General features: G+C 35.6%; 1 protein-coding gene across 3 annotated transcripts in view; it reads left to right on the top strand.

Annotated features, from left to right (window-relative positions):
- The window catches only part of MS3_00010025 (uncharacterized protein), a 77760-nt gene extending 56570 nt beyond the window's left edge, over nt 1–21190 (top strand). For all 3 annotated transcript variants that reach the window (XM_051218354.1, XM_051218356.1, XM_051218355.1), the window contains 9 exons: nt 508–582; nt 2191–2214; nt 5979–6275; nt 8457–8489; nt 8536–8592; nt 11773–11882; nt 14645–14754; nt 17106–17203; nt 20328–21190. In XM_051218354.1, the coding sequence (XP_051072979.1) occupies nt 508–582; nt 2191–2214; nt 5979–6275; nt 8457–8489; nt 8536–8592; nt 11773–11882; nt 14645–14754; nt 17106–17203; nt 20328–20462 (939 nt within the window). In that variant the 3' untranslated portion in view covers nt 20463–21190. The remainder of the gene's footprint in view (nt 1–507; nt 583–2190; nt 2215–5978; nt 6276–8456; nt 8490–8535; nt 8593–11772; nt 11883–14644; nt 14755–17105; nt 17204–20327) is intronic.
- Nucleotides 21191–24532: the final 3342 nt, after the last annotated feature.

Genomic DNA, 24532 nt, shown 5'->3' with positions numbered 1-24532 from the left:
ATTCACTTTATCGATTGCTAAAATACAGTCATATTCTGACTAATAGTGAAAGTTAATAATGTAAATTAATTTTAGAAGGGGTTTTGTGAAGATTGTAGTAATTTCAATAGTTGAGATCATGAGTCATTTGAAGCTGGATCACCATGGAAAACCTGGAAGCATTGGACGGTCATTTCGTCCTATTGTGGGACTCCTCAGCAGCGCGCATTCATGATCACGTCTCGAGAGATTCCAACCCAGCACCTATCAATCTCGCGCGCGAACGCTTAACCTCTAGATTACTGAGCTGTCCGGGATCCAACGGTGTTAGTGTCTAACTTCAACCAATCCACGAAGTTGCGCCATCGTACACCATTGTCTTCAGTGAGTTGATATCTCACAACAAATTTCTAAAAATCTCCACAAATTCCTCTTATATTAACCACTAGATCAACAGAATGAATGAAAATGAGCTTTCATAGGACTATAGTCATTAACTATTTTCCATTTCCATTTTGTAATTCCCAGCTTAAAGCTTCAATTCGTGCATTATATCCTAAAGAAAAACGTCTATTTGTTGAAGATAGTAAAGTTAAACTACGGGTAAGTCAGTTTCAGTGTTTGAACTAAATTTTTTAAATCGCTTTTTCCAGTCAAAACTTTTTTTAAAATTTTAATCTTGTTTAACATAACTCAATGGAATCTGTATATTAGATAAACATCCAATACACACAAACGAATTCAGATAAAGACAGCCAGTGTAGCAGCAGTCTCTGCATCAGTAGGCCTCAACATACACAACGGAAATACAAACATCCTCAAATACAACACGGAGAACAGCAATCCAGTCACTCTCGATGGAGAAACTCTGGAAGATGTAGAACCCTACACATACCTGGGAAGCATCATCGACGAACAAGGAGGTTTAGATGCAGACGTAAAGGCGAGTATTGGCAAAGCAAGGGCCGCATTCCTATAATTGAAGAACATATGGAACTCAAAACAACTGTCTATCAATCAATATCAAAGTCAGAGTCTTCAATACGAACGTCAAAACAGCCATATTGTACGGAGCTGAAAATTGGAGAAGCACAACAACCACCATCAAGAATGTACAAGTATTTATAAATGGTTGTCTATGCATGATACTCAACATCCATCGGTCGGATACCATCAGCATCAGCCTTCTCTGGGAGAGAACAAACCAGCTTTCAACTGAAGAGAAAATTAGGAAAAGACGATGGAAATAGATAGGACATACATTAGGCAAATCATCCAACCGCATCACGAGACAAGCCGTAACTTGGAATCCTGAAGGGAAGTGGAAAAGAGGAAGGCCAAAGAACGCATTACGCCGAGAAATAGAAGCAGATATGAAAAGGATGAATAGGAACTGTCAGGAGCTGGAAATAATTGCCCAGAACAGGGTTGGATGGCGAATGCTGGTGAGCGGCCTATGCTCCTTCACGAGGAGTAACAGGGGTAAGTAAGTAATGTTATGGATTAGCCGAATTCTATCGATTAGGTATATTGTGTGTTGATTTAACCAAAATGTGTTAACATGTTTAATCGGTATATTATATCTAATAAAAAGGTTTTGTTTATTTTAACAGCATGAACTGACTAAAAGTTCACTCTCTAAGTGAAATAAAGTCTAGTTTAGTGATTGTAGATAATAATAATAATAATAATAATAATAATAATAATAATAATGATAATAAATATGTAGTAAAATCAAAAACAACTTTGGAATGTTGTGTTCAGCTATTAAAAATCAGTAATTGATTTAGATGGATGATTGTCGTGCTGTATTTCTAAATTAATGGGAGAACTAAACTCTAACTGTGTAACCAAAAAGTAAGGTATTAGCCTCAAAAATTGATGATACTGTATTTAGTCTCTGGTATGGCCATGAGCATTCAATATTTCGGAATCTTATACTAGGCAAAAATCGATTGCATACTCTCAAGTAATCGAGCCAATTCGGGAGAGATTCTATCTATAATTCAATGTAATCTTCATAAATTCTTCAGTTGATTACTTTTATCTGATAATTATTTGTTCAGCAGAAGTTCAATAAAGCATGGAACTAGTTACAGTTTTATTGATCTACTGGAATTAAAATACGATTTGTAAAGCATAATGCTCATGTATTTGAATTCTGAGATTCAATTAATTGAGAGTGATTCGTGTAATTACTTTATTTTATAGGATTTTACAAAGAAGCATTTACCTGTAAGTCAGTCTTGATGACTTCATATTTTTAATGGTTATTATTGTTATCTTTAAAAACGCTAATAAAAATCAATGTTTTTGATTGAGATAATGAACCAATTAATGTTAGACCACCATGGAAAACCTGGAAGCACTAAATGTTCATTTCGTCCTATTGTGGGACTCCTCAGCAGTGCACATCTACGATCCCGCTCGCGGGATTCAAACCCAGCACCTATCAGTCTCGCGTGAGAACGTCTGAACTCTAGACCACCGAGCTGTCCGGGATCCAGCAGTGTTAACGTCTAACCTCAGCCAATCCGCGAAATTGCGCGATCATCTTCCATTATGCTGAGGTAGATACCTGTCTCTACCCGGCACGGAGTAGCTCCACTGGCCACGGAGGGATCATGAATGAGCGCTGCTGAGGGGTCCTACAATAGGACGAAACGGTCGTCCATTGCTTCCAGTTTATCAACAGTGGTCTAACATCAACCGGCTCATGATCTCAATCAAAAACTTAATACTCTCCACAACCCTATATTGGAAAATCAGTGTATAAGTATATATATTACTTGTGAGTTTTTCTCAAATTCCGAAAATAATTTGGCATCAATTAATTACCAAATTTAGGACATAGTTATTATTCTGAATGATTAAAAATTATAGTTCATCTACTTTAGAGTTAGATGATTGGAAACATTCGAAATTAACTCTTAAATCTAGGTCTTTTTACTAGTTAGCATTTACTACACTAGTGTTTCTGTAATCTTTAAAGAACCGATGCTCCATTGGAAATTCTTACCCAACTTAACCTCTTATACGTTGGAAAAGTAGTAGTAGTCCCAGATGGATTACGGTGTTTTCTAGACTTCAAGTAAAACGAACTGATGGCTTCCAACCTTAATTAGTAGTAGTTTAATGGCCTCCAGTTCATTATCTACAGTCCTGTATTAATTCTAGAAATACAATTCAGTTGAATGGTGTCACAGCGAAAAGCCTAACGTCATTATCAGTCCAAATTAATTTTAGTATTATATTCATTACTCATGCTCAGGTGATCCTGATATCGACTTAATATGGACTTTGTAGCTGAGTGGTTCTTTGAGAAACATGTTTTTTTAGTTGATGGATGGTATAACATTTCGAATTACCTCTAAAAACATGTTTTATTCTGTTGGGGAGACCCGGAAAACTCGAAGAAAGCCAAAAGGGTCCCTGAAAACTGTGGAGAACATTTTATTCAGTAAGCGCTGAATAGAAATTTCTCAAAAACACCTGAAAAGTGAAAAGTCACGTGTCACATTTTTGATTGGATGGTTACCTAGCCTGTTGCTATGTTTCGTAGGGTTCTGGAACTTCCCAGAAGTTCAAGGCCGTCTGAAATGCTATAAATACCCTGAATTTTCAATAAATAAACTAACCTCGGAGTAAGGCGTACTTTCCATATTACGCGTCTTTTCTCCCATGTTCAAATTGTCGTGTAGAGTTAGCTTGGGGATATTTGAAGAGTTTAGGAAATCAGTTCAAGCGTACAGTCGGAAGATATATTACGTTCCAATATAGATTGTCACCTTACTCAATTGAAACTGGTAATGGATGTTTTATTAAAATATTCGAATGGAACTTGATGTGTGGGCGAGAATGATAATGATTGATTGTCTGCTGAGTCAGATATATAGATAGTCTGACAGGTGTCAGATGAGTTATATATTCCACTATCCTTATTATTGACGTGACTCAATTATTATTGATTGTTCATTGTTGTTGGATTGTGTCGGATTTTCGGTGTGGATATATATTTACGTTATGGTCAGGCTAATCACGTGTTCTTGATCTGAGTTGTGTTGACGTCCTTTAGAATAGACAGTGTAAGGGAATCTATTGTAGATATTCGTCTAAGGTAAATTAACTTCCCATGCGTGCAAACGTGGAAACCCAACCATTATAACATTAGACGAAGTAAAACCGAGCGTTATAACAGAACTTATCACATAGAATATGAACAAGTCTGTTTGCAGGACAATGAAAATATTTTTAGATTTATGAAGACAACTTTTTTTCAAGGCCACAGAAGCACTAAACATTTATCTAGCTTTTCGACTTTAAAAATTTGTAATTTAACAGGACTACAACTGGATGCCGGCTTAGTGGTCTAGAGGTTAAGCGTTCGCGCACGAGACCAATAGGTCCTGGGTTCGAATCTCGCAAGGCGTGATCGTGGATGTGCACTTCTGCAGAGTCCCACAACAGGACGAAAAGACCGTCCAGTGCATCCGGTTTTCTACGGTGGTATAACCCCAATTAACTCATGATCTCAACTACTAGAATTAGAAGTACAACTCTACAAATACTTTCAACCTAATATTGTAATCAAAAAACGATTAAATTGTTTACACTGAATGATTTATGCAGATCACGTAACAGTGCGAATTTGAGTCAAGAATAATGAAATTCTACCGTATTGACCGATACGCTAAAATGTTAATGTTTAATTTAGCTACTTCTTGTAAACATCTGTACAAGTTATCAGATATTTTCTAAACAAACCTGTCACGTTCAGTGAAAGAATCATGAGATATTTAACTTGACTACCTGTTCGGGATCCGATTCTCCCCCTCGAAATGTAAAATGTTGCTTCAGGATTGGATTGAATCGACACACGAATTAATGATAGGGAGTGAAGTGGTTGAGCGTGTCGACCGCTTCACTTATCTTGGAAGTCTCATCAGCCCCTGTGGTCTGGTGTGTGACGAAATCTCAGCACGGAGACAGAAGGCTCGATTAACTTTTACCAACTTGCGTCATTTATGGCGTAGGCGAGATATCCATCTATCAACCAGAGGACGTGTTTACTGCGTACCAGTTCGTTCCGTCCTACTTTATAGCAGTGAAACATGGCCGGTAGGAGTAGAGGATATTGGTAGGTTACTAGTATGCGATCATAGATGTCTTCGAAACATTACTCGTATATCATGGGACCATCGAGTAAGTAACGCATTTGTTAGGAAACGGGTACTAGGTAAGGATATCAAATCAATTGATGAAGTAGTGAAACTTCATCAGTTGAGATGGCCGGGACACGTGTCACGTATGCCCAACCACCGAATGCCTCGATGTGGGATGTTCAATGGTATGGGAGTAGGTTGGAAGAAAGGTAGGGGTGGCCAGACCAAAACATGGCACAAGTCCATGAAGTCACTGACAAGTGGACTGAGTCATGTTGGTAGGTGTAGATTAGCTGGTTGAGGACTGGGAGATGATAGCAACTGATGGTTGGAGACCTTGAACGACATGGCTCAAAATCGTTTGCAACTGTGCAGGTACATCCACTCTTTGTGTTCTCCCAAATTTTGATCTCCTTATTCCTCTTTGTCTCTTTTTTCTCTTTCCAAATTTATCTCACTGGATTATACTCTTTAAATAACATCTCCAAACGCTAATCTTCCCGATTAATGCTTATACTCTTACCGCCTCTACCACTACGGGATTTGAATCGACAACTGCATCTCTGTGCTAATGTGGTGTGGCAACTCGAACTGATGTACGTACGTACGAAGTTCTACGTTGTTACTGACTGACTGTAATATTAAATAACTAAAAGTTTAGTATAACAAATATTCTCATTTTCAAGTATTTCCTCTTGTATAATATTACGACTAGTTAATTTTGACTACTCATAAACTTTCAGTTATGATTTGAGTTCATTTATGATAGTTCTCATTTTTATGGTTTTTTCATTGTCTCCCTTTTATTGATTTTTTTTCTAAAACAAAATTCTGTAGCTCTTACAACGCAATATTGATCGTCTTACACCGTATATAGATTATATAAAAAAAAGTGGACAAGCTTTTCATAAACTTTATTCATGGGAAAGACCATTTGTATCATTAATCAGTTTGATAACATTTGAATTGGCTGTTTTATATTTTCAACCATATATGATTGGTTTCTTCTTAGCTTTATTTATGATCATCATGTTGATTGTCCCAAGGATATATTCCACTTCATCATTATTATTATCTCCAACATCAATAAATTTTCTTCGATTTTCTAGATCTAAAGATTCAGATAGTGAGGAGGTGAGTGAACAAAGTGAAAAATGGCTTGTTACGTTGATTGAGTTGTGATAGATTAGTATATTTTAAAAATAGATCTAAATAATTGATTAATATAAGCTGATGCGATGTTTAGGGACCAGGTAACACTGAACAGTTGTTTTATCCTAATTTGATGCTTATAAATAGTTTTCACTCACAGTCCTAATCTCAGAGTTTTACCCAAGTATCAATATCTGGTTTCCTTTAAGGAAACTGTCGTGTATTTGTTTACTGGTAAAATTTATCTACCTGATTCCTGCTTGAAACAAGAGGTATCTGCTATAACTAATATGCTTGTGCTCTTATCAATGTATAACGAATGATACCGTCAATTAGAGAACAGTAAATTATCGACCGGATCAATGACACGTAAACCTGTGCAAGCAGTCTAGAGTCCTTATTGGTCCTGCTTCCTGTCTAGCCCTGCCGGTTAAGTTTAGAACGCCAGTCTCAGCCTCTGCGATATAAATCACGTATTTCAAACATACTGAGTTTACATGCAAACCAAACAGATTACATCGCATCACGAAATAGAAAATAACATTTGTACGAGATTTGGCCAAATGTGACTGTGAATGTGGGAGATTGTAATTAATAGACTGCGTATAACTCAACAATGGTAAATCGTATAATAATAGTTCATAGGTCAAAATAAAGCTTATGATAAGAGGAACACGAATATGAATAGTTTAGCTATTTAACAATTATACAATAAAAATATGCGTATGGTATTAGTCCAGAAATAGATTCCAACAATTACCATTCATTATTCTGATCGGGATATCACAGTATCAAATGAGTATTCTCAGTATGCCTCAACTGTCTAAAAGTTTTTCTCAAAGAAATTATGTTTAATAAATCAAACATGGGACAAATGACATGAAATTCCGAGACTTGGAAGTTAAGAATACAAACTTAGCAATTTATAAATCTCACAGGTTGAAATCATGAGTCAACTGAAGCTATACCACCATGGAAAACCTGGAAGTACTGGACGGCGGGATTCGAACCCAGGACCTACTGGTTTCGCACGCAGCAACTTAACCACTAGACCACTGAGCCGGCATCCAACGGCGGGGTGCGGGATCGTGGATGAACACTGCTGAGGAGTCCCATACTAGGACGAAACGGCCGTCCAGTGCTTCCAGGTTTTCCATGGTGGTCTAGCTTCAATTGACTCATGATTTCAACCTGTGAAATTTATAAATCAACCTAAACTTTCCGTAAAACTTTTGAAAAGTATTTTAATAGGTTTAAAAATCCCCATAGAATATTCAAAATTGAAGAATATTTGAGCGAACAATTGTCTTCAATAACTCGATCATCAGGCTCTACAGTTATAAGTCCATAATTATAGTATTTTACAAAGGGCAAAAATAAGGCATGGCATTAATGAATTTGACAATGTTATGTGTTAAAAATGGTGCACGTTTGCATCTGTTACGATATGTGTGTACTTCAAAATTGTATTATTTGACAAATTAGAAAGGTCATTCAATAAAGGTCAGGATGATTTAGAGTAAAGTGTTCAGTCACCATAAGTATAATAGTATTATAGCAAAAATGAAAATGCAAAAAAATTGTGTGAATAAAAGGCATCGTAGGAGAATTTCATCTTGTCAATTGAGATGATAATAATAATAAGATTGTTGTGTGAATATAATATGTAATAAGGAGGGTGTTATCAAGGTAATTACGGTCAACAAATTGGGAATGATGGATGTGAAGATTAAGATAGAGATAATCAAAAATAATGATAGTAAGGAAAATAAATAAAATGAAGGAAGGGGGCAAGAGGTTTATAATATTCAGTCTAAGTATTCGGTGATCCAGTCGTAGGCCAAGGTAAGCAAATAGGCTGGATATATTTTTTTCCGGGTACATAAATTTGGTCTTCTGGAGTTGATCCAGATAGCTTCGGCTATGTAAAGCAGTCGTAATCTAGCTCCTTGAGGTAGATATTTTGGAACTTGATATAAAACAGAGAAAGCTTTCTCTATTTTGATATGATGTTCAGTATCTACCAAGTGAGAAAGAATGGTGCTGTTAACCGGTTGTGACTGAACACTTTACTCCAAATCATCCTGACCTTTATATTTAAGTAGGTTCAACTGTTTATTATAATTAAATCTAGCTGAAACCAATAAATTTTCTCTTATTTAGAATGAAGACGATGAAGATATCATTGATCCAGAGGTAACAAATTTAATTTGCGATAATAAATATTGACCACAATTTATAGATTTATGGTGACTACTCTGATATGGATGATGAAGATGAAGCAATTTTAAAGAGAAAAGTAATTACCTTATTTTTGACCTTGGTTTTAATACTTAATTCACAAGAATAAACGTTTCAAAATATACACTCTTTTTAGCCTCCATGACAATGCATTGACAAAGTGTAGTGGATTTCTCATCTCAACAACATATTAAAACTCTTATGAAACACAACAAGTTATAACTTAAACAGTTGAGATCATGAGTTAATTAAAGCTAGACCAACATGGAAAACCTTTACGTTCTAGACCTCTGAACTGGCTGGCATCCAACTATCCGCAAAACCCCTTCTGATACTAATCAACATATGCTCACTAGTGACTGGCTTCAAGAGATATATCCTGGAGTTCTAGTGAGAAGCAGTGACCAGTGGATTTCAACTGGGTCTGTTGTGAGATAGTAACTGACTGAAGACAATGGTGGATGTGTCACTCAATTTCGTGGATTAGTTGAAGTTAGAGATTAACATTGTTGGATCCCCACCGTCTGAGTGGTCTGGTGGTTAAGTGCTCGCGCGCAAGACCGATAGGTGCTGAGTTCGAATCTCGCGAGGCGGGATCGTGAATGCTACTTCTGAGGAGCCTCACAATGTGACGAAACGGCCGTCCAGTGATTCCAGGTTATCCACGGTGGTCTAGCTTCAATTCACTCATGATTTCAGCTATTAAAATCCCTATAATATCCACAAAACCCTTTATTCATTTTAATTATTCAGTTAAACTTTATAAAGTACAAGTTATCGGGAAAGTTGTTTTGAAAATACCTTATCAATAGAGGGGAATGTTAAGAGAAAAGAATGAAGAAGTGCACAGGTTTTGTAATAGATTTATGTGTTTTAGACGGTCTTAATCATAAATTAATAACTTTTCAACAAATATTGAAAACAAAGCATTAATCATCATTCATAGTTTTTATGCCAGTTTTAGGGATCTTCAGCAAATAAGCCATCAATAGGTGTCAATCATTTTCAATCTTTAATTATTCAACAGATCGTGTGGTTACTTCCAGAAAAATATTTCTTTATCCATTTTAAGTAAATTAGTATCAAATACTGAATTGAAAGTTTTAACTTATTTAGCTAATGTATCCTCACAATAGAACTAGATAACTACCGAAATCATCCTTAATTAACTGAAGTAAGAAAATTATAATTCTTAACTTACTACTCAAAAACTAATTGATTTCATGCCTACTATAAGATGTAAACCTCGTGTGTTCGAACCCATTTTAGGCTTTGTGTTTACTCAGGACGGAGAGTTCGAAACTTAGTCAAAACATTCATCCAGTGCTTCTTTCAATACTTTATTCGGTTGATGCTCTCACACGGCCACGCGTATATAGCCTCTGTCAGGGAAGTCCTACTCACTGCCTTCTCGTGGTGGGGGTGTCGTTTACGAAAATGAGGGGACGAAAAGCGAATGTATGGCGCTTTAACCGGATCCCAAACCAATGGTGCACATGGGCTCCAGTATCCTGAGGGAACAAATGGTGTATAAACCAATTGTTGATCAACGGCTACCATGGGACTGCATCTCCTTACGTAGCTCCATTGCCTTGTGAATCAGACCTTCAGGTTGAAGGCTCGGGGTGTGGCCCCCTAAGAAAACCACCTGGTTCGGCTTGGGCACCTGGTTACTATCACAGCTCTCACACATATCAAAAGAGATTTCTGTGGCTCATATGTATTTGGTACCTCTTTGTACCAATATCTATGTGTTGAAATAAATAAATAAATAACTAAATAAATAAATAAACGTTAAATATAGTAGTTGAGAATGATACAACTTTTGCCAAGATCATTGTTGTTCCTGGCTAAATAGTTGACTGGTATTTTTCATGAATATATTTAAAAATTAAATTAATTGTTCTTTAGATTATTTTTTATTAATTATCGTCTTGATCGAAACACTTTGGAATTATGAACCCTAACTCATTACATTATGAATTCTTCTTTATTTTATCCAACACTATGTAATTTGGTAGCTGGAATCAGTTAGCAGAATATTTTGGATCTATTTTTTATACTATAGTTGTCATTCGTGAGCAATGAGCATCTATAATTCAAAGAAAATTGTTACTTTCAGTGAGATTAGAAACCTCATGACCCAGTATTATAGTCAGATACATCACCACTGAGCTAGTCGGACCATAAATAACATTTTGTAGGACTGAATTATTCACAACGGTTATTAATCAATAACTTATTAGTATGAATATGAGTAATTAATAAACTTGATAGACTTAATATCACAAAAGCATATGACTGAAAGATATAAAGTCACAAAGGATACTCGGTTGTCCATTATTGCATATTGGTTTATGAATGAAAAGTTTAACTTTTTCTCATTCTGTTCTATATAATTTGTTTATTCTAAGTAATCTGTTATAATACACGTATATTTCATACACATAGTTCCCTTTATTATTTTAAAGAGAACAAGAACAATGGTTGGTAGAGAATAATATGTTAATCATTTTATTCCGTTAGGTTCTCATCAGTCCCTTTACAACCTAAAATATTTGAAATTTAAAGTTATTATAGATATTGGCATACTTATACATCAGATGGTGATGATGGATGAATATATGTAACATGATGTAGCAAAGATTTCGTTCGAGTTAATGAGGTCATAAAAATTTTGTTTCGAATAAATAGAGTTCAGGAGGGAAGGTTCCAGAACACCGAAATATTGATTAGAACTCAAGGAGTAAACAAACATTAGATGATTGTGTAATTAAGTAACTGAAAATAGACTAATGATAATAAAGAGAGATATGAATTGAAATTGGTCAGTTATGAATGATGTAATTATAAAATTCAGAAAGAGTTGGAATGACGTAATAAATAAAAGGGGGGAGGGTAATGTTACCAGGACAAAGAAAGATTTATTACTGTTTCTTTTTGTATACAAAAATCTGGTTTTAAACGTTTGATTGCTATCGCTTCGGCAAATTTCAAAAGGTTTGAATTTGATTATTTGTTGTCCACCTTGAAGGACTTCAATATATCGACTTCGTGTCTTGTGTCAAGGAGATGTCTTGCAATAGCGCTGCTGAATGCTTTTATTCCGTCATAGATTGAAAGTATCATTATAAAAATCAATCAAAATTGATAAAATCCATGATAAACTTGAATGAAACTCCTTTTTTTCTTCTGTCAAAGTCTTCCATCTTTCTTTTTTTTTCTTTTATAACTTTAGAAAGATAAAAAAACCAGTTTAGCAGCAAAGTTAAATAAGATTCGTTCTGTACTCGGAGCATTGCAAGATATTGCTGAATGGATAACATCATTCTTCGAACGATTGAATTAGTAAGTTGAACTATTGAATTAGTTTTATTTGATAGTATTTTAATCTCCACTTTTATAATTAGTAGTATCACAATAAACAGGAATGTTGGCATGGATTGGTTAACAAAACATCAATGAACCTAATATTAAAATGTCTAAGTCAATAAACTGTGTCAGTGTTCTTCATCTTGTATTCGTTGTTTGAATCCTCCGATTGACGTTTAGGACTATGATTAGTCAATCATTTTTTGGTGTATGTGCATCTTTTAAAGACTGCCTCGAAATTGCCTTAAGTCAGGAACATTATAAGCAGAGATGGGTAGTGGCTACCATTGGAAGCCAGAACGCGTTTCATTCTGTTTTAGACTAGTCATCCGGATGTACTTGGATCCCAGAGTTGATGATCACACCGAGACTCGAACCCAGTATCATTCACTTCAAACGTCATTGTGTGATACACTTAGCTACTGAGTCCAGCCGACATTTATTTATTTATTCATTTTAACACAGATATTGGTACAAGGACGCACCAAATATATATGCGCCACACAAATCTCTTTTGATATGTGTGAAGGATAGGATACTGCCCGGGTGCCCTAACCGAAGTAGGTGGTTTTATTAGGAGGCCACACCCAGAGCCTCCGACCTGAAGGTCTGATTCACAAGGTAGTGAAGCATCGTAAGGAGATGTAGTCCCATGGAGGCCGGTGACCAACAATTGGTTCATACGCCATTTGTTCCTTCAGGATACTGGAGCCCATGTGCACCATTGGTTTGGAATTGTGGTTTTCCAACTCCCCTATATGGACTCTCCATGTCCACCAACCCGGTCAAAGCGCCATACATTTGGTTTTCGTCCTCTCAATTTCGTAAACAACACCCCCACCACGAGAAGGCAGTGAGTAGGACTTCCCTGGCAGAGGCTATATACTCGTGGCCGTGTGGGAGCATTTCAAGAGGGAGAGCGGACTCTCGCTACTCTTGGCCGTACCAAGGCATTTGGGGGCAGTGCAGCTGAAAAGTTAAAAACAGGACGAAACGTGTGTCCTGAATTCCTCTAATAGCCACCATCCATCTCTGATTATAATGGTTGTATCAGCATACATTACATAGCTCAGCTTAAAATTGTTAGAAATGATTTCAGCTTGTCGGGATGATGAACGTTGAATGCCATTACCCTAACGATTGTCCTTTATTGAGGCTTAGCAGTATTAAAATGCTTCAATAGTTCTTAAATATTAGCATAGGGGGTCGTGGAGATTGTTGGATATTAGAGATAATGAGTCAACCTAATATAGTCAAATATTTGATTGTTAACACCATACGTAGCCATCGATTCACTGTAGCTCACTAGATGTATTTACTTAACTATCTAGTCATAAAATAACGTTTTTGAACTTCAACCCCTTTAATTACTTATGTTTCTTACATTCCCACTAATAGACTGGGAATAGTGTACAAGATCATATTTGTCTACTGACATGAAAAAAAACTCTACGTTTAACCCAAAGTGATTATAATTGGTTAGGTAACCTGATAACTGAAATTATATATCTCACTTGATAATAGATGCTATTCAATAGGTAAAAGTTAAGTGTATTAGAAATTCATCACTTCACACTATTAAATAAAAAGGATTATTCAACATAAAAATAATAACTAAAAGCAACAGGTTTTCCATATACTCAAGAAATGTCCAGTAATTATTTAATCGTCAAGTTTCTTGGCTGCGAGCCAAGTAACTATCTACCATCTGACTGACAACCATCACTCAATATCATAGTCGGATTGGGATCCTACAAAAATCATTGGTTCCATCAACATTTCAGATACCCCTTGCCAACAAAAAACAACCAACTAAAACTTAAATTCTGAGCTTTCTGTCTATTGTGTCTAACCTTCTAATATCAAATAAAAAACGTGATGATGGTGATTTATTTAGACAAGAGGCCATATTGCAGTTTAATCGATCGGATCCACTTGGCATTTAGTACCAGATAATAAGGCATTGTCACCTCTAAATGATCTATTACTAAGAATGTTACGTTGATTGTTGATATTTAACCTTCATGATAAGATACAATTTAAATGATGTAAGCTTCTTCAGTTTATTAACATTCTCCTCTTGGATGAATAAGGATTCCTAACGAAGGTGTGACCTGAAGAGATCGTGGCAATTTCTGATACTGACCAGTTGATTTAGAGCACCAAATAATTTGAATTGCCACTTTATGGCTGTAACCTTTCGTTTAGGTATGATTTAATAGGTAACAATCAATCAGATTTTATTGTTTGCGGAAAGGTGATTGGTTAACGGATAACTTTTCGTGATTATTTGCTGGTAGAGGAGCCATGTAACAACTTTATTATTATTATTATTATTATTATTGTTAGAGTTTGATTTTCAACGTGAACATCAACAGTGACATGCAGATATATTCATCTGACGAGTTCCAGATAGGGAGGAGAATTTATCCTGGATTCCAAGTCTACTCACAGTCCATCTGTTCTATTTCATACCACATTAAAGCTTTCTGGTAAGGAACACAGTTATCTTAGATGAGCATAAAACTGAAGACATTGTGTTCCTATAGAAACAACATCAATCAGTTCAGATTAAATTTCAATTCAACGATAAAGATTTTGTCAATTTGTTCCTTCTACAAAGTTTAGTTGAACCGTTTTTTCAATGATCTGACAGGATTTTATTATTTGTTGTCAATTTGATTGCTCTCAACATACACCACAATTAACCTTCTTTTTTTTCTCATTTTCCTTTATAGTTTATGCAGATGGAGATATCCTTCTTTGAGTTGTTTATTCTTGGTGACTATTTTAATGATTTCAATAATGCTCTATTTCATACCTTTACGATATATTATTTTTGTATATAGTAAGTGAGATTTTGTTAATTTGTTCAACAATAACATGAAACACGTTTTACTATTAAGTTAAGTGATTACTGATTAACTTTAAGATGAGTTTCTTAAAGATGATGCAGTGAAAAAAATATATCTATGGAGTGTAGAATTTATCAAGTCAGCAATAAGACAATAATTCATAGGTGATATTGGATATGATGGATCAGACAGATTAAAGTTTGATTGCAATTATATGACCTTAAATGATAGTGCATTCAGTGAGATCTTATAGTTTTAGTGGTTAGCTGAATGATTCTAAGGAGATCATGTTTTTGTATTCAAACAACACCTTAAAATCAAGTAGCAATAAAAAGATTATAAAAGAGGCATTGTATCAAAGGATCTTAATTGTGCTCCTAGCCAAGGTATCATTCTTCATATTCTTGACTGGGTCGGAAGGACAAATGTGTATGCAACACTGATTTATATATCTATGGATTCGGTTTTGTAAATTAAGGTTCCATAGACATTTCTCTGTCTTGGATTATTGATTGGGCAAATACATAGTCAGTCCCGATGTAGAACCTTGTACTTTCAAGTTCGGTTCAAGTTTTCACACCTCATTAGCACAGAGCGATGAATTTGTCAGGAAAAACACTAGAATTGTAGAGGTAGCAATAGTATGAATGGTGATTTTAAAGATTGGACATGGAGGATACATTCGAGAAGAAAGTATAAACCGATGAAATAAAAAAATTATGAGTAATTTAGGATCTTAGAATTTGAGAGAGACAAAGAATGGATGCGCCTGCACCATTGCAAACGATTTTGAGCCATGTTATACAAAATCTCTAATCATTTGATATAACAATCGCGTGAACTCCAACTAGGTAGTTTGCGTCCACCTACCCAGCTCAGTTCAACAGTCAATGAATTAATGGATTGATGTCATGCGCTGATTTGACCATCCCTAGCTTTCTACCAGCCTACTCCTACAACAGACGACAGCACCTGTCGAGATAGGCGGTGCTTGGACATATGTAATACATGTCCTAACCATTTCATTTGATGAAGATTTACTACCTCACGAATCGATTTTCCATTCTGCTATGTTTGAAGCGATTACGAGTTCACTTAGTCTGCGAACGGAACAACGACTCTGTGACCAAAAACCAATAAGTTAGCTATTCTGATGCGTCCCAGCCCCGCTAACTAGAGAGAGAAGTCCAAGTTCGAACGGCAAATATATTCCGCAAGCAGCCAGAAGCACGAGCGATAACAACAGGCACAAATCAAACGTATATATATATATATATATATATATATATATATATATATATATATATATATATATACAGCATAAAACTGTCCTTGGGAAGAGTTACAAAATAGCGTACTAAAAGAAACAACGGACCAATAGCGTTTAGTATTCTCCCAAGTGGGAAATATGACGTTGTGAAAAGAGCGATTTTGGCGCGATGACAAAGAAATTCAAATTTTCAAAATAAAATCACGAAAATAAGGTATTTACCAAGTGAGATCTGGGGATATAACATCCCCAACACATCCTCATCTAATACCCTATTTCCAACCTAGGCATTGCTTATTCACTGGTCCCAAAATACACGAGCAGTGCTTCGTATACACCTGTGATCGGATACTGGTAACCGAGGGATACCCTCCATTCTTAATGGGCATAAATAAATCTATTTGTTCACAACTGGATGACAGTTCTCAGGCAATGTTTGTTTATCTGTTATAAAAGGAAGAGGACTGTATATTTATGCGTTGTTAACCACAACCAGTAGTCTGAATTCATGTAACTAGTTTGGCCAAGTGATAATCAACCAATATAACTGAATTACTCGCCAAATATTACCATTTATCGTACAAATGGTCTATAGTATGCAGTTAATTTAATCTTAGATATGACCAATATGTATTTAATCATTCAAAAGTTTATCACCTTAATGACATGATATAAATCGGATTTCGTATGATAGATATAAGTATTTGAAGTAATAAGAATGAGAACATCTTTTAAGAATAATCCACTTTATCTAACTTGATACCACTGAGTAATGCACATATAGGTGAGAATCAATGTAATAAGATATAGTTTATTATATAGCTCCTACATGTGTATCAATCCTGCAATCTGACCAAGAATATACAAATTCTCTGGCGACATAGTTTGATCAGTGGATCCTAATATCCTACCATGCATCAATTTGATGCCAAATTAAAGCTTGTATTAAAGCACCTGCATGTGAATCACGACATTTTCATGCATACCTTTTAAATAATGAGGTGTATAGTCCATTTTATCGGTTTTTTTTTTTAATTTTCTTTAAAAAAAACTGTTTTTGTCACATTTATCCAGCTCTGAAAAAGTTCACACGTAGAATGCGCAATCGACAAAGACCGTCTACTACATTATTTATGGGTATTTTAAATAGAGTCCCTAGTAGAATGGAGAAGGTACGTTCAAACAGATTCCATTCTTAAAAATACCCATGATGATACGTGATGTTGTATTGTGTAAAACATTTTTTTCAGGCAGAGTGTTGATTCAATGGATTGACTGATATTTGTAAATTAATGTGTCATTTAGCTGAAATTACTAAGAGGTTTAGGCGCTTAAAAATTCATATTTTACTGTCTGACCACAAAATGTTTTGATTTCTGAATAGAATGATATTTGACTTTTTACTACAAATGTAGAAAGTGTTTCCCCAATAACACTTTTTCATTTATAATTAGGATATTAAAATATTTTTGTAGCTGACAAATCTTGCGAATTGAACGCTATGTTCGTTTCCTAATGTATTCTGGAAACCCGCACGCTAGAACTATACAGCGACCTGAACACCAGGGAGAAGACGCAAAGTATGAGAGAAATACTTTACTCCAAGGTTCGTTTTTGTACAGAAAACATGGGTATTTATAGACGTTAACGTTTGTTAAATCAACATCATATTTCGGCCAATTCGTTAACGACATATTATGCTACTGATCAATAGTAGCACGCTACGTTGGGATTCTATAATGCACCATCATGCTCTGATTGGCTAAGACCCTTCGGCTCCTTTTGGGCCGCTGGAGGCTCCGTTGAAGTTCTCCGAAAGCCGACTCAACAGTAGCGTTCTTAGGTAGACAAATATCGTTAATATAGAACTGAAGGTGTTTAGATTTGAAATTATTCAGCAAAACTTGTCAGGTAAAGTTCATACAGTAATGTTTAAGCAAGTGTGTTCGGATATTATGAGTATGGAAAGTGCTTATCTGACATGTTCCAATGATTCTGGCAATTTGTCAATTTTCAGTCTTAATATTGTCTAATTCATATTACACAACTACTATTACATGATTGATAAAAGATTCACACTAAAGTTTTTGTATGCATTATTCTCATGTTCATTAGGTCTTATGAAATATTTATCACTGTTTACAAAAGCACTATTGACAAGCTCATGTAAGAGATAGTGAAACGAAGTTTTAAGACAACGATTGACGAGATCTATATGTAGGAGTGGTTAACAACTTTAGAATCCCTACTTCACTATATTCCCTATTATTATTTAGTGAACCACCAATTAGTTATTTCGTTCGAAAGTTTTTTGTATTAACACAGTAAGTTGAAATAACTCGTTTATTTGAACGTTATAAATCATCTATTTAGACAAAAGTGAGGACTTGACGCGCATGGCATCATGTTGCTTACTTACGCCTGTTACTCCCAATGGAGCATAGGCTGCCGACCAACATTCTCCAACCCACTCTGTCCTGGCCCTTCTTTTCTAGTTCTAAACAATTGTTGTTCATTCTTTTCATGTCTGTCTCCATTTCTCGGCATAATGTTTTCTTTGCTCTTCCTTTTCTCCTTTGGCTTTGAGAATTCTAAGTGAGGGCTTGCGTTGTGACTCAGTTTGGTGCTTTCCTTAATTTGTGTGCTATCCACATCCACTGCTTCTTCCTGATTTCTTTCTCTGTTGTAATCTGATTTGTTCTCTCCCACAGTAGGTTGTTGTTGATAGTGTCTGGCTAATAAATCTAAAGTATTTTATGTAGACAACTGTTAATAAACACTTGTATCTTCTGGATGATAGCTTTCTCAGTTCTCCAAGTTTCAGTGTCTTTTAATATAAAATCATCTAAGTTTATTTCAAAATTAAAAGATTTTTTTGGTAGTTTCATCACAAAAACAAAATGTTTAAAAAATTAACCATTTATGAAAATACACCGGAAATTACTATTAGTGTTTTTGTTGAGTCGGCTTTCGGAGAACTTCAACGGAGCCTCCAGCGGCCCAAAAGGAGCCGAAGGGTCTTAGCCAATCAGAGCATGATGGTGCATTATAGAATCCCAACGTAGCGTGCTACTATTGATCAGTAGCATAATATGTCGTTAACGAATTGGCCGAAATATGATGTTGATTTAACAAACGTTAACGTCTATAAATACCCATGTTTTCTGTACAAAAACGAACCTTGGAGTAAAGTATTTCTCTCATACTTTGCGTCTTCTCCCTGGTGTTCAGGTCGCTGTATAGTTCTAGCGTGTGGGTTATCAGAATAGCTTAAGAACGAATAAAGCGTCCAATCACCAAGACTTAGCAGTTTTAAATTTTTTTTTTGAATTAATCTTGCTTACACAATAAATCCACTTTTGTATCAGAACAAGAATTGCAATAATGAAAGAGGACAAATCTATCATCATTTACAATATACGTTTCATCTACTGTGATGAACAATTTGTTAAACATCCTTTCTATCTACACATTTACGAATATAATATGGTTTAATGGAATAGTATAGTATTAGTTACATCAATTTATGTGAACAATTATAGAGATGAATTTGAGTAAAATAATGTCAACATATCAGAGTGAGGAAAATTGCAAGTAGGTTAAGAAATCTCTAGAATGGCTACATGGTTTCTAGTTTTGAGTGGATAGACATATTAGCATAAATTCAATCCATCAATTAGTGAGGGGTAGGTGGTCAATGAGCTACATAATCCGAGATCAACTTAACATAGCAGTTTATTGAAAATAAATATAAAGATAACAAAGTTTATGAAGGTAACTGGTCACTAACCACACCATCGGAACTGATTAATCCAAAGATATTTAGAGATTGAAATCGTGAGACAATTTGAAGCTAGACCACCATGGAAAACCTGGAAGCACTGGACGGCCGTTCCGCTCTAGTATGGGACTCCTCAGCAGTGCGCGTCCACGACCACACCCCCCACGGGACTCGAACCCAGGACCTGCTGGTTTCGCGCGCGAGTACCTAACCATTAGACCACTGAGCCGGCACCCAACGGTGTTAATGTCTAACTTCAACCAATCCACGAAGTTGCGCCACCGTACACCATTGTCTTCAGTGAGCTGATATCTCATAGCAGACCTGGTTGAACTCCACTGGTAACGGCTTCTCACTAGAACTCCAGAAGTATCTCTTGAAGTCAGTCACTAGTGAGGAGATATTTAGATCTATTTAAGTAGATTCTAATGATGTTTACTAAATGCACACAAAAACATCACAATATTTTCTGTATATCATTAATATTCTCTTTATTTTTTTAAAATTCTCTTAAGATTTATTACAGAGAATTAAGACCTTTATCTACTCCACCAGCTGAAATAAGACAATCAAATGTGTTATCAACTACCAAGGTAGGAGGAGTACAAGGTTGTCCAGGAACGAATGGTTATCAAAGTAATGTGGAATGATGCACAAATATTACTGGAAGATACATATACTTACAGACATATATATATATACATAATATTATACATGCTATTGATTTTATTGATTTTATCAGTACTTCTTTTCTTTTAACCTTTTATGACATCATCAATCACTATTTCACAGCTGACAGTAATCAACAAAATACTGTTTTTTTTCTTTATTATTTGTACTTTATTGAATGTTTGAATTACGAAATCTTACAATTACAGCGTTTATTATCATTATTAATAAAAATAATATCTCTTTCTCTCTCTCCCCCCTCTCTCTCTTCTTTCCTTCATCTCCGTAACTAACTCATTATTACTAATGAATTTTTATAATGTATCCGTATACTTTCTAAAAACAAAAACAAAACAGAAACGAGTTTCTATCCAATCACATCATTCATTTGAAACAAATGGAACTTGATTGACTCAATAGGAAACAAAAAAAGGGATCATATTTGAAGTATTAAATATTGAATTAAGATAATAACAGAGCTAAATACTCTATTGTATAACATTTGATCAAAGATGATTGAGAAGAACTAGTTTTATTTGATGATTTCTTGAATCTTTGACATTCTTCTATGATAATATTGACTTATTCACTGTTGATAAAGATTATTTTTTTATAAACATCATTACAAATTTATTTATTTGCTTATTAACCTTAATGAAAAACGATTTGTCAATCATATGGAGAAAATAATAATAATAATGAATAAAAATTGTACTTTTACAGTTCATGAGACAACTTCTACTAAATCTCTATAATTCATAAATAGATCCTAGCAGTTACAACTCATTTGATTTGTGTGTAGGTTGTAATACTGCTAGGTCAGCCAAACTGAAGCAGATGATGTTCTTAGAGGGCTGCACCCAAAGCCGTTGACTTAAAGGTCTGATCTACAAGACACTGCAGCAACATTGGGAGATGCAGTCTCATGGCGGTCGGTGATCAACAATTGGTTCATACTCCATTTGTACTTTTAAGATACTGGAGACCATGTGTACTATTGGTTTGAGATTAGGGTTTTCCAACTCCTCCAGATGTCTATCAACTCGGTTAAAGCGCCGAACGTTCGCTTTTCATCCGCTCAATTTGGTCAACAACAGCAATGCCATGAGAAGGCAGTGAGTAGTACCTCTCTGGCAATGGCTGTATACATGTGGCCATGTGAGAGGTCAGTCAGTCAGCTACACGTAGGACCAGGCACATATATGCATCGATCCAACTTGCCACACCTCATTAGCACAACAAGATGAATACCGAATTCATAGAAGCAGTTACTTCAATGGTAGTAATACATAAAAGAAAGATTGTGCATAAGGATATAATACAGGAAGAAAGTAAGATATAGTTTTAATCTCACATTTTAATGGAAAGCAAACAGTGTATACACCTACGCCATTGTGATACAATCTGAAATATGTCACCCAGAGTCTCCAACCATTGATTGCGATAGTCACGCGGACCCCAACCGAGTATTATGAATCCACCAACATGGCTCAGATCAGAAGTTAGTGACTTCAAGCACTGATGCCATGTTTTGGTTTGGCCGCCCCTGACTTTCTTCCAACCATTTCCAACACTAATCATATATATATATATAAATGCCTGATTTAATTTCACTGATTTATCTTATCTTTTTACGTATGATAAACATATAGTTTCAAGTTCGATTATGACGTCGACATAGAAAAATATAATGAATTGCTTGAAGTTAGACATTAACACCTTTGGATGCCGACCAGCTCAGTGGTCTAGAGGTTATACGTTCGCGCGCAGGACTGGTAGGTCCTGAGTTCGATCCTCGCGAGGCTTGGTCGTGGGTGCGCACTTCTGAGGAGTCTCACAATAGGACGAAACAGCCGTCCAATGCTGCCAGGTTTTTTTATGGTGGTCTAGCTTCAATTGACTCACGAATTCAATCACTAAATATTAAAGTGATCAACTCTTTTTGTTCTCCCAATTTCTAATCTTCTGAATTCTTCATGTCCCTTTCTTTTTTTCTCTTCCCAAGTTTATTTCACTGGATTATACTCCTTGAATAACATCTTAAACCCTCATCTTTCTGACTATTTTCTATAATACTTCTATGATTATGGAATTTGAGTCGACAATTGTATTTCTGTGCTAATGTGATATGGCAACTCGAACTGATGTACGTACGTACGAAGTTCTACATTGTTGCTGACTGATTTAGAGTTTTTCACCATTTTAATCAATCAGAAAACAGACTATACATGTTGGAGAGGTCCGAAATATTCTTCGAAATAGTCTAAAGGGGCCCTGAAAATGTTGAGAAACATTTTATCCAATAAACGATGAATAAAAGATTCTCAAAAACATCTAGAAAGTACTCACGTGTCGAATTTCTGATTGAATAATTAATTATCATACTATTATGTTTAGTATGATTTCAGAAACTGTCAGAAGCCCAAGGCCCTCTCCAAATGCTCTCACATGGCCACGTGTATATAGTCTCTGCCAGGGAAGTCCTACTCACTGTCTTCTCACGAAAGGGGTGTTGTTTACGAAAATGAGAGGACGAAAAGCGAATGTCCAGCGTTTTAACCGGATCCGAAACCAATGGTGCACATGGGCTCCAGTATCCTGAGGGAACAAATGGTGTATGAACCAATTGTTGGTCACCGGCTCCCATGGGACTGCATCTCCTCACCATGCTCCACTACCCTGTGGATCAGGTTTTCAGGTCGAAGACTCGGGGAGTGACCCCCTAAGGAAACCACCTGGTTCGGTTTGGGCACCCGGTCAGTATCACAGCCCTCACACATATCGAATGAGATTTGTGTGGCGCATATGTATTTGGTGCCTCCTTCTACCAATATCTATGTGTTGAAATAAATAATAACTACTAATCATGATACAATAAACAGTGAGGATTCTTTTCGAAATATCTACTGTGATCTTGAATTTTCAATCTGGATTGGTTTGCTGATCTGATCACACTTTATTATATTATTTTTAATTTACATAGTTCCATTTACTAAATTGAAATGTATGAGACTAACAGTTTGAACAAGATGGTATGAAATTATTTCATATTGACAGATTTTCCACAGCTGTTGCTTACAATTTAGAATATTTTAAAATTAAAATGAGAAAATCTGAACATAAACATCATAGAGCAACCTGGAATGGATAATTTGCGTCGTCCCAAGCTGTCGTATTGTATAAGCGCGCGAAGATTAAAAAATAAGAAGAAGAAGAAGAAGAAGAAGAAGAAGAAAAGAGATCGAAATAAGAAAATTACAGTTTGGAATAAAGTCAATTAGAGTTTAATGTAAGTGTGTATTAATGTTTTGTAGTGAAGGTTTAAATAAACTTCAAATGACTGAACAAAATGTTGGTGTGGCAATCAGTCTGTAATATCTTGAATCTAATTTTGAAATCTTATGAATTGTAAGAAACAGCTGAGGAAATGTAATCATCTTATTCTGTTTAATTTGTTATTCTCGGTTTTATCATAAATTTATGAGAACGGTGCATGGATGAACTCGAGGAAGCTTTAAGAATCTCAGAAAGAGCCGAAGATATTCCATCCAATCATCTTTTGGAAGAATATTCCAGAATCCCTACGTGTAGCTTTTATATAGGCAAAATTTATCGTAATGCCACTCATCGCATAACCAGCACGAGGATGTAAGCTGATTGTTTGAACTGTCCTACAAAAGAATCTTTCCGCCTAATTTTTACCTATACGTATGGTGATTGGCCATTGTTTTCAACCATAGAATTGTCATTGTTTAAGTTTACCAACCTCTAACATTCACTCGTCACCTCTTGTAACGTTATATTTGGACACTATTCAATTTTACTGCGAATTCTGGTTCCGATGTCGGCATCTTCAGGCGACTGCAAGCTGCATATAAAAACAAGACACTTAAACTGATCTTCTGTCATAATTTGAAACGCTCATACTCCCGATTTACTATGCTAGTGTGGTGTGCTACTTATATTGACATAAGTAGTATATGAAGTTAGTCAGGAACAGAATGTCCGGCAGCAGAGAGGCAAGAGGAACGAACAGTAAAGAATGGAGACA

Source organism: Schistosoma haematobium, chromosome 1, assembly GCF_000699445.3.
Source record: "Schistosoma haematobium chromosome 1, whole genome shotgun sequence".
Classification (NCBI taxonomy): Eukaryota; Metazoa; Platyhelminthes; class Trematoda; order Strigeidida; family Schistosomatidae; genus Schistosoma; species Schistosoma haematobium.
The sequence above is the reverse complement of the archived record's forward strand: the minus strand, read 5'-3'. Positions and strand labels throughout refer to the sequence as shown.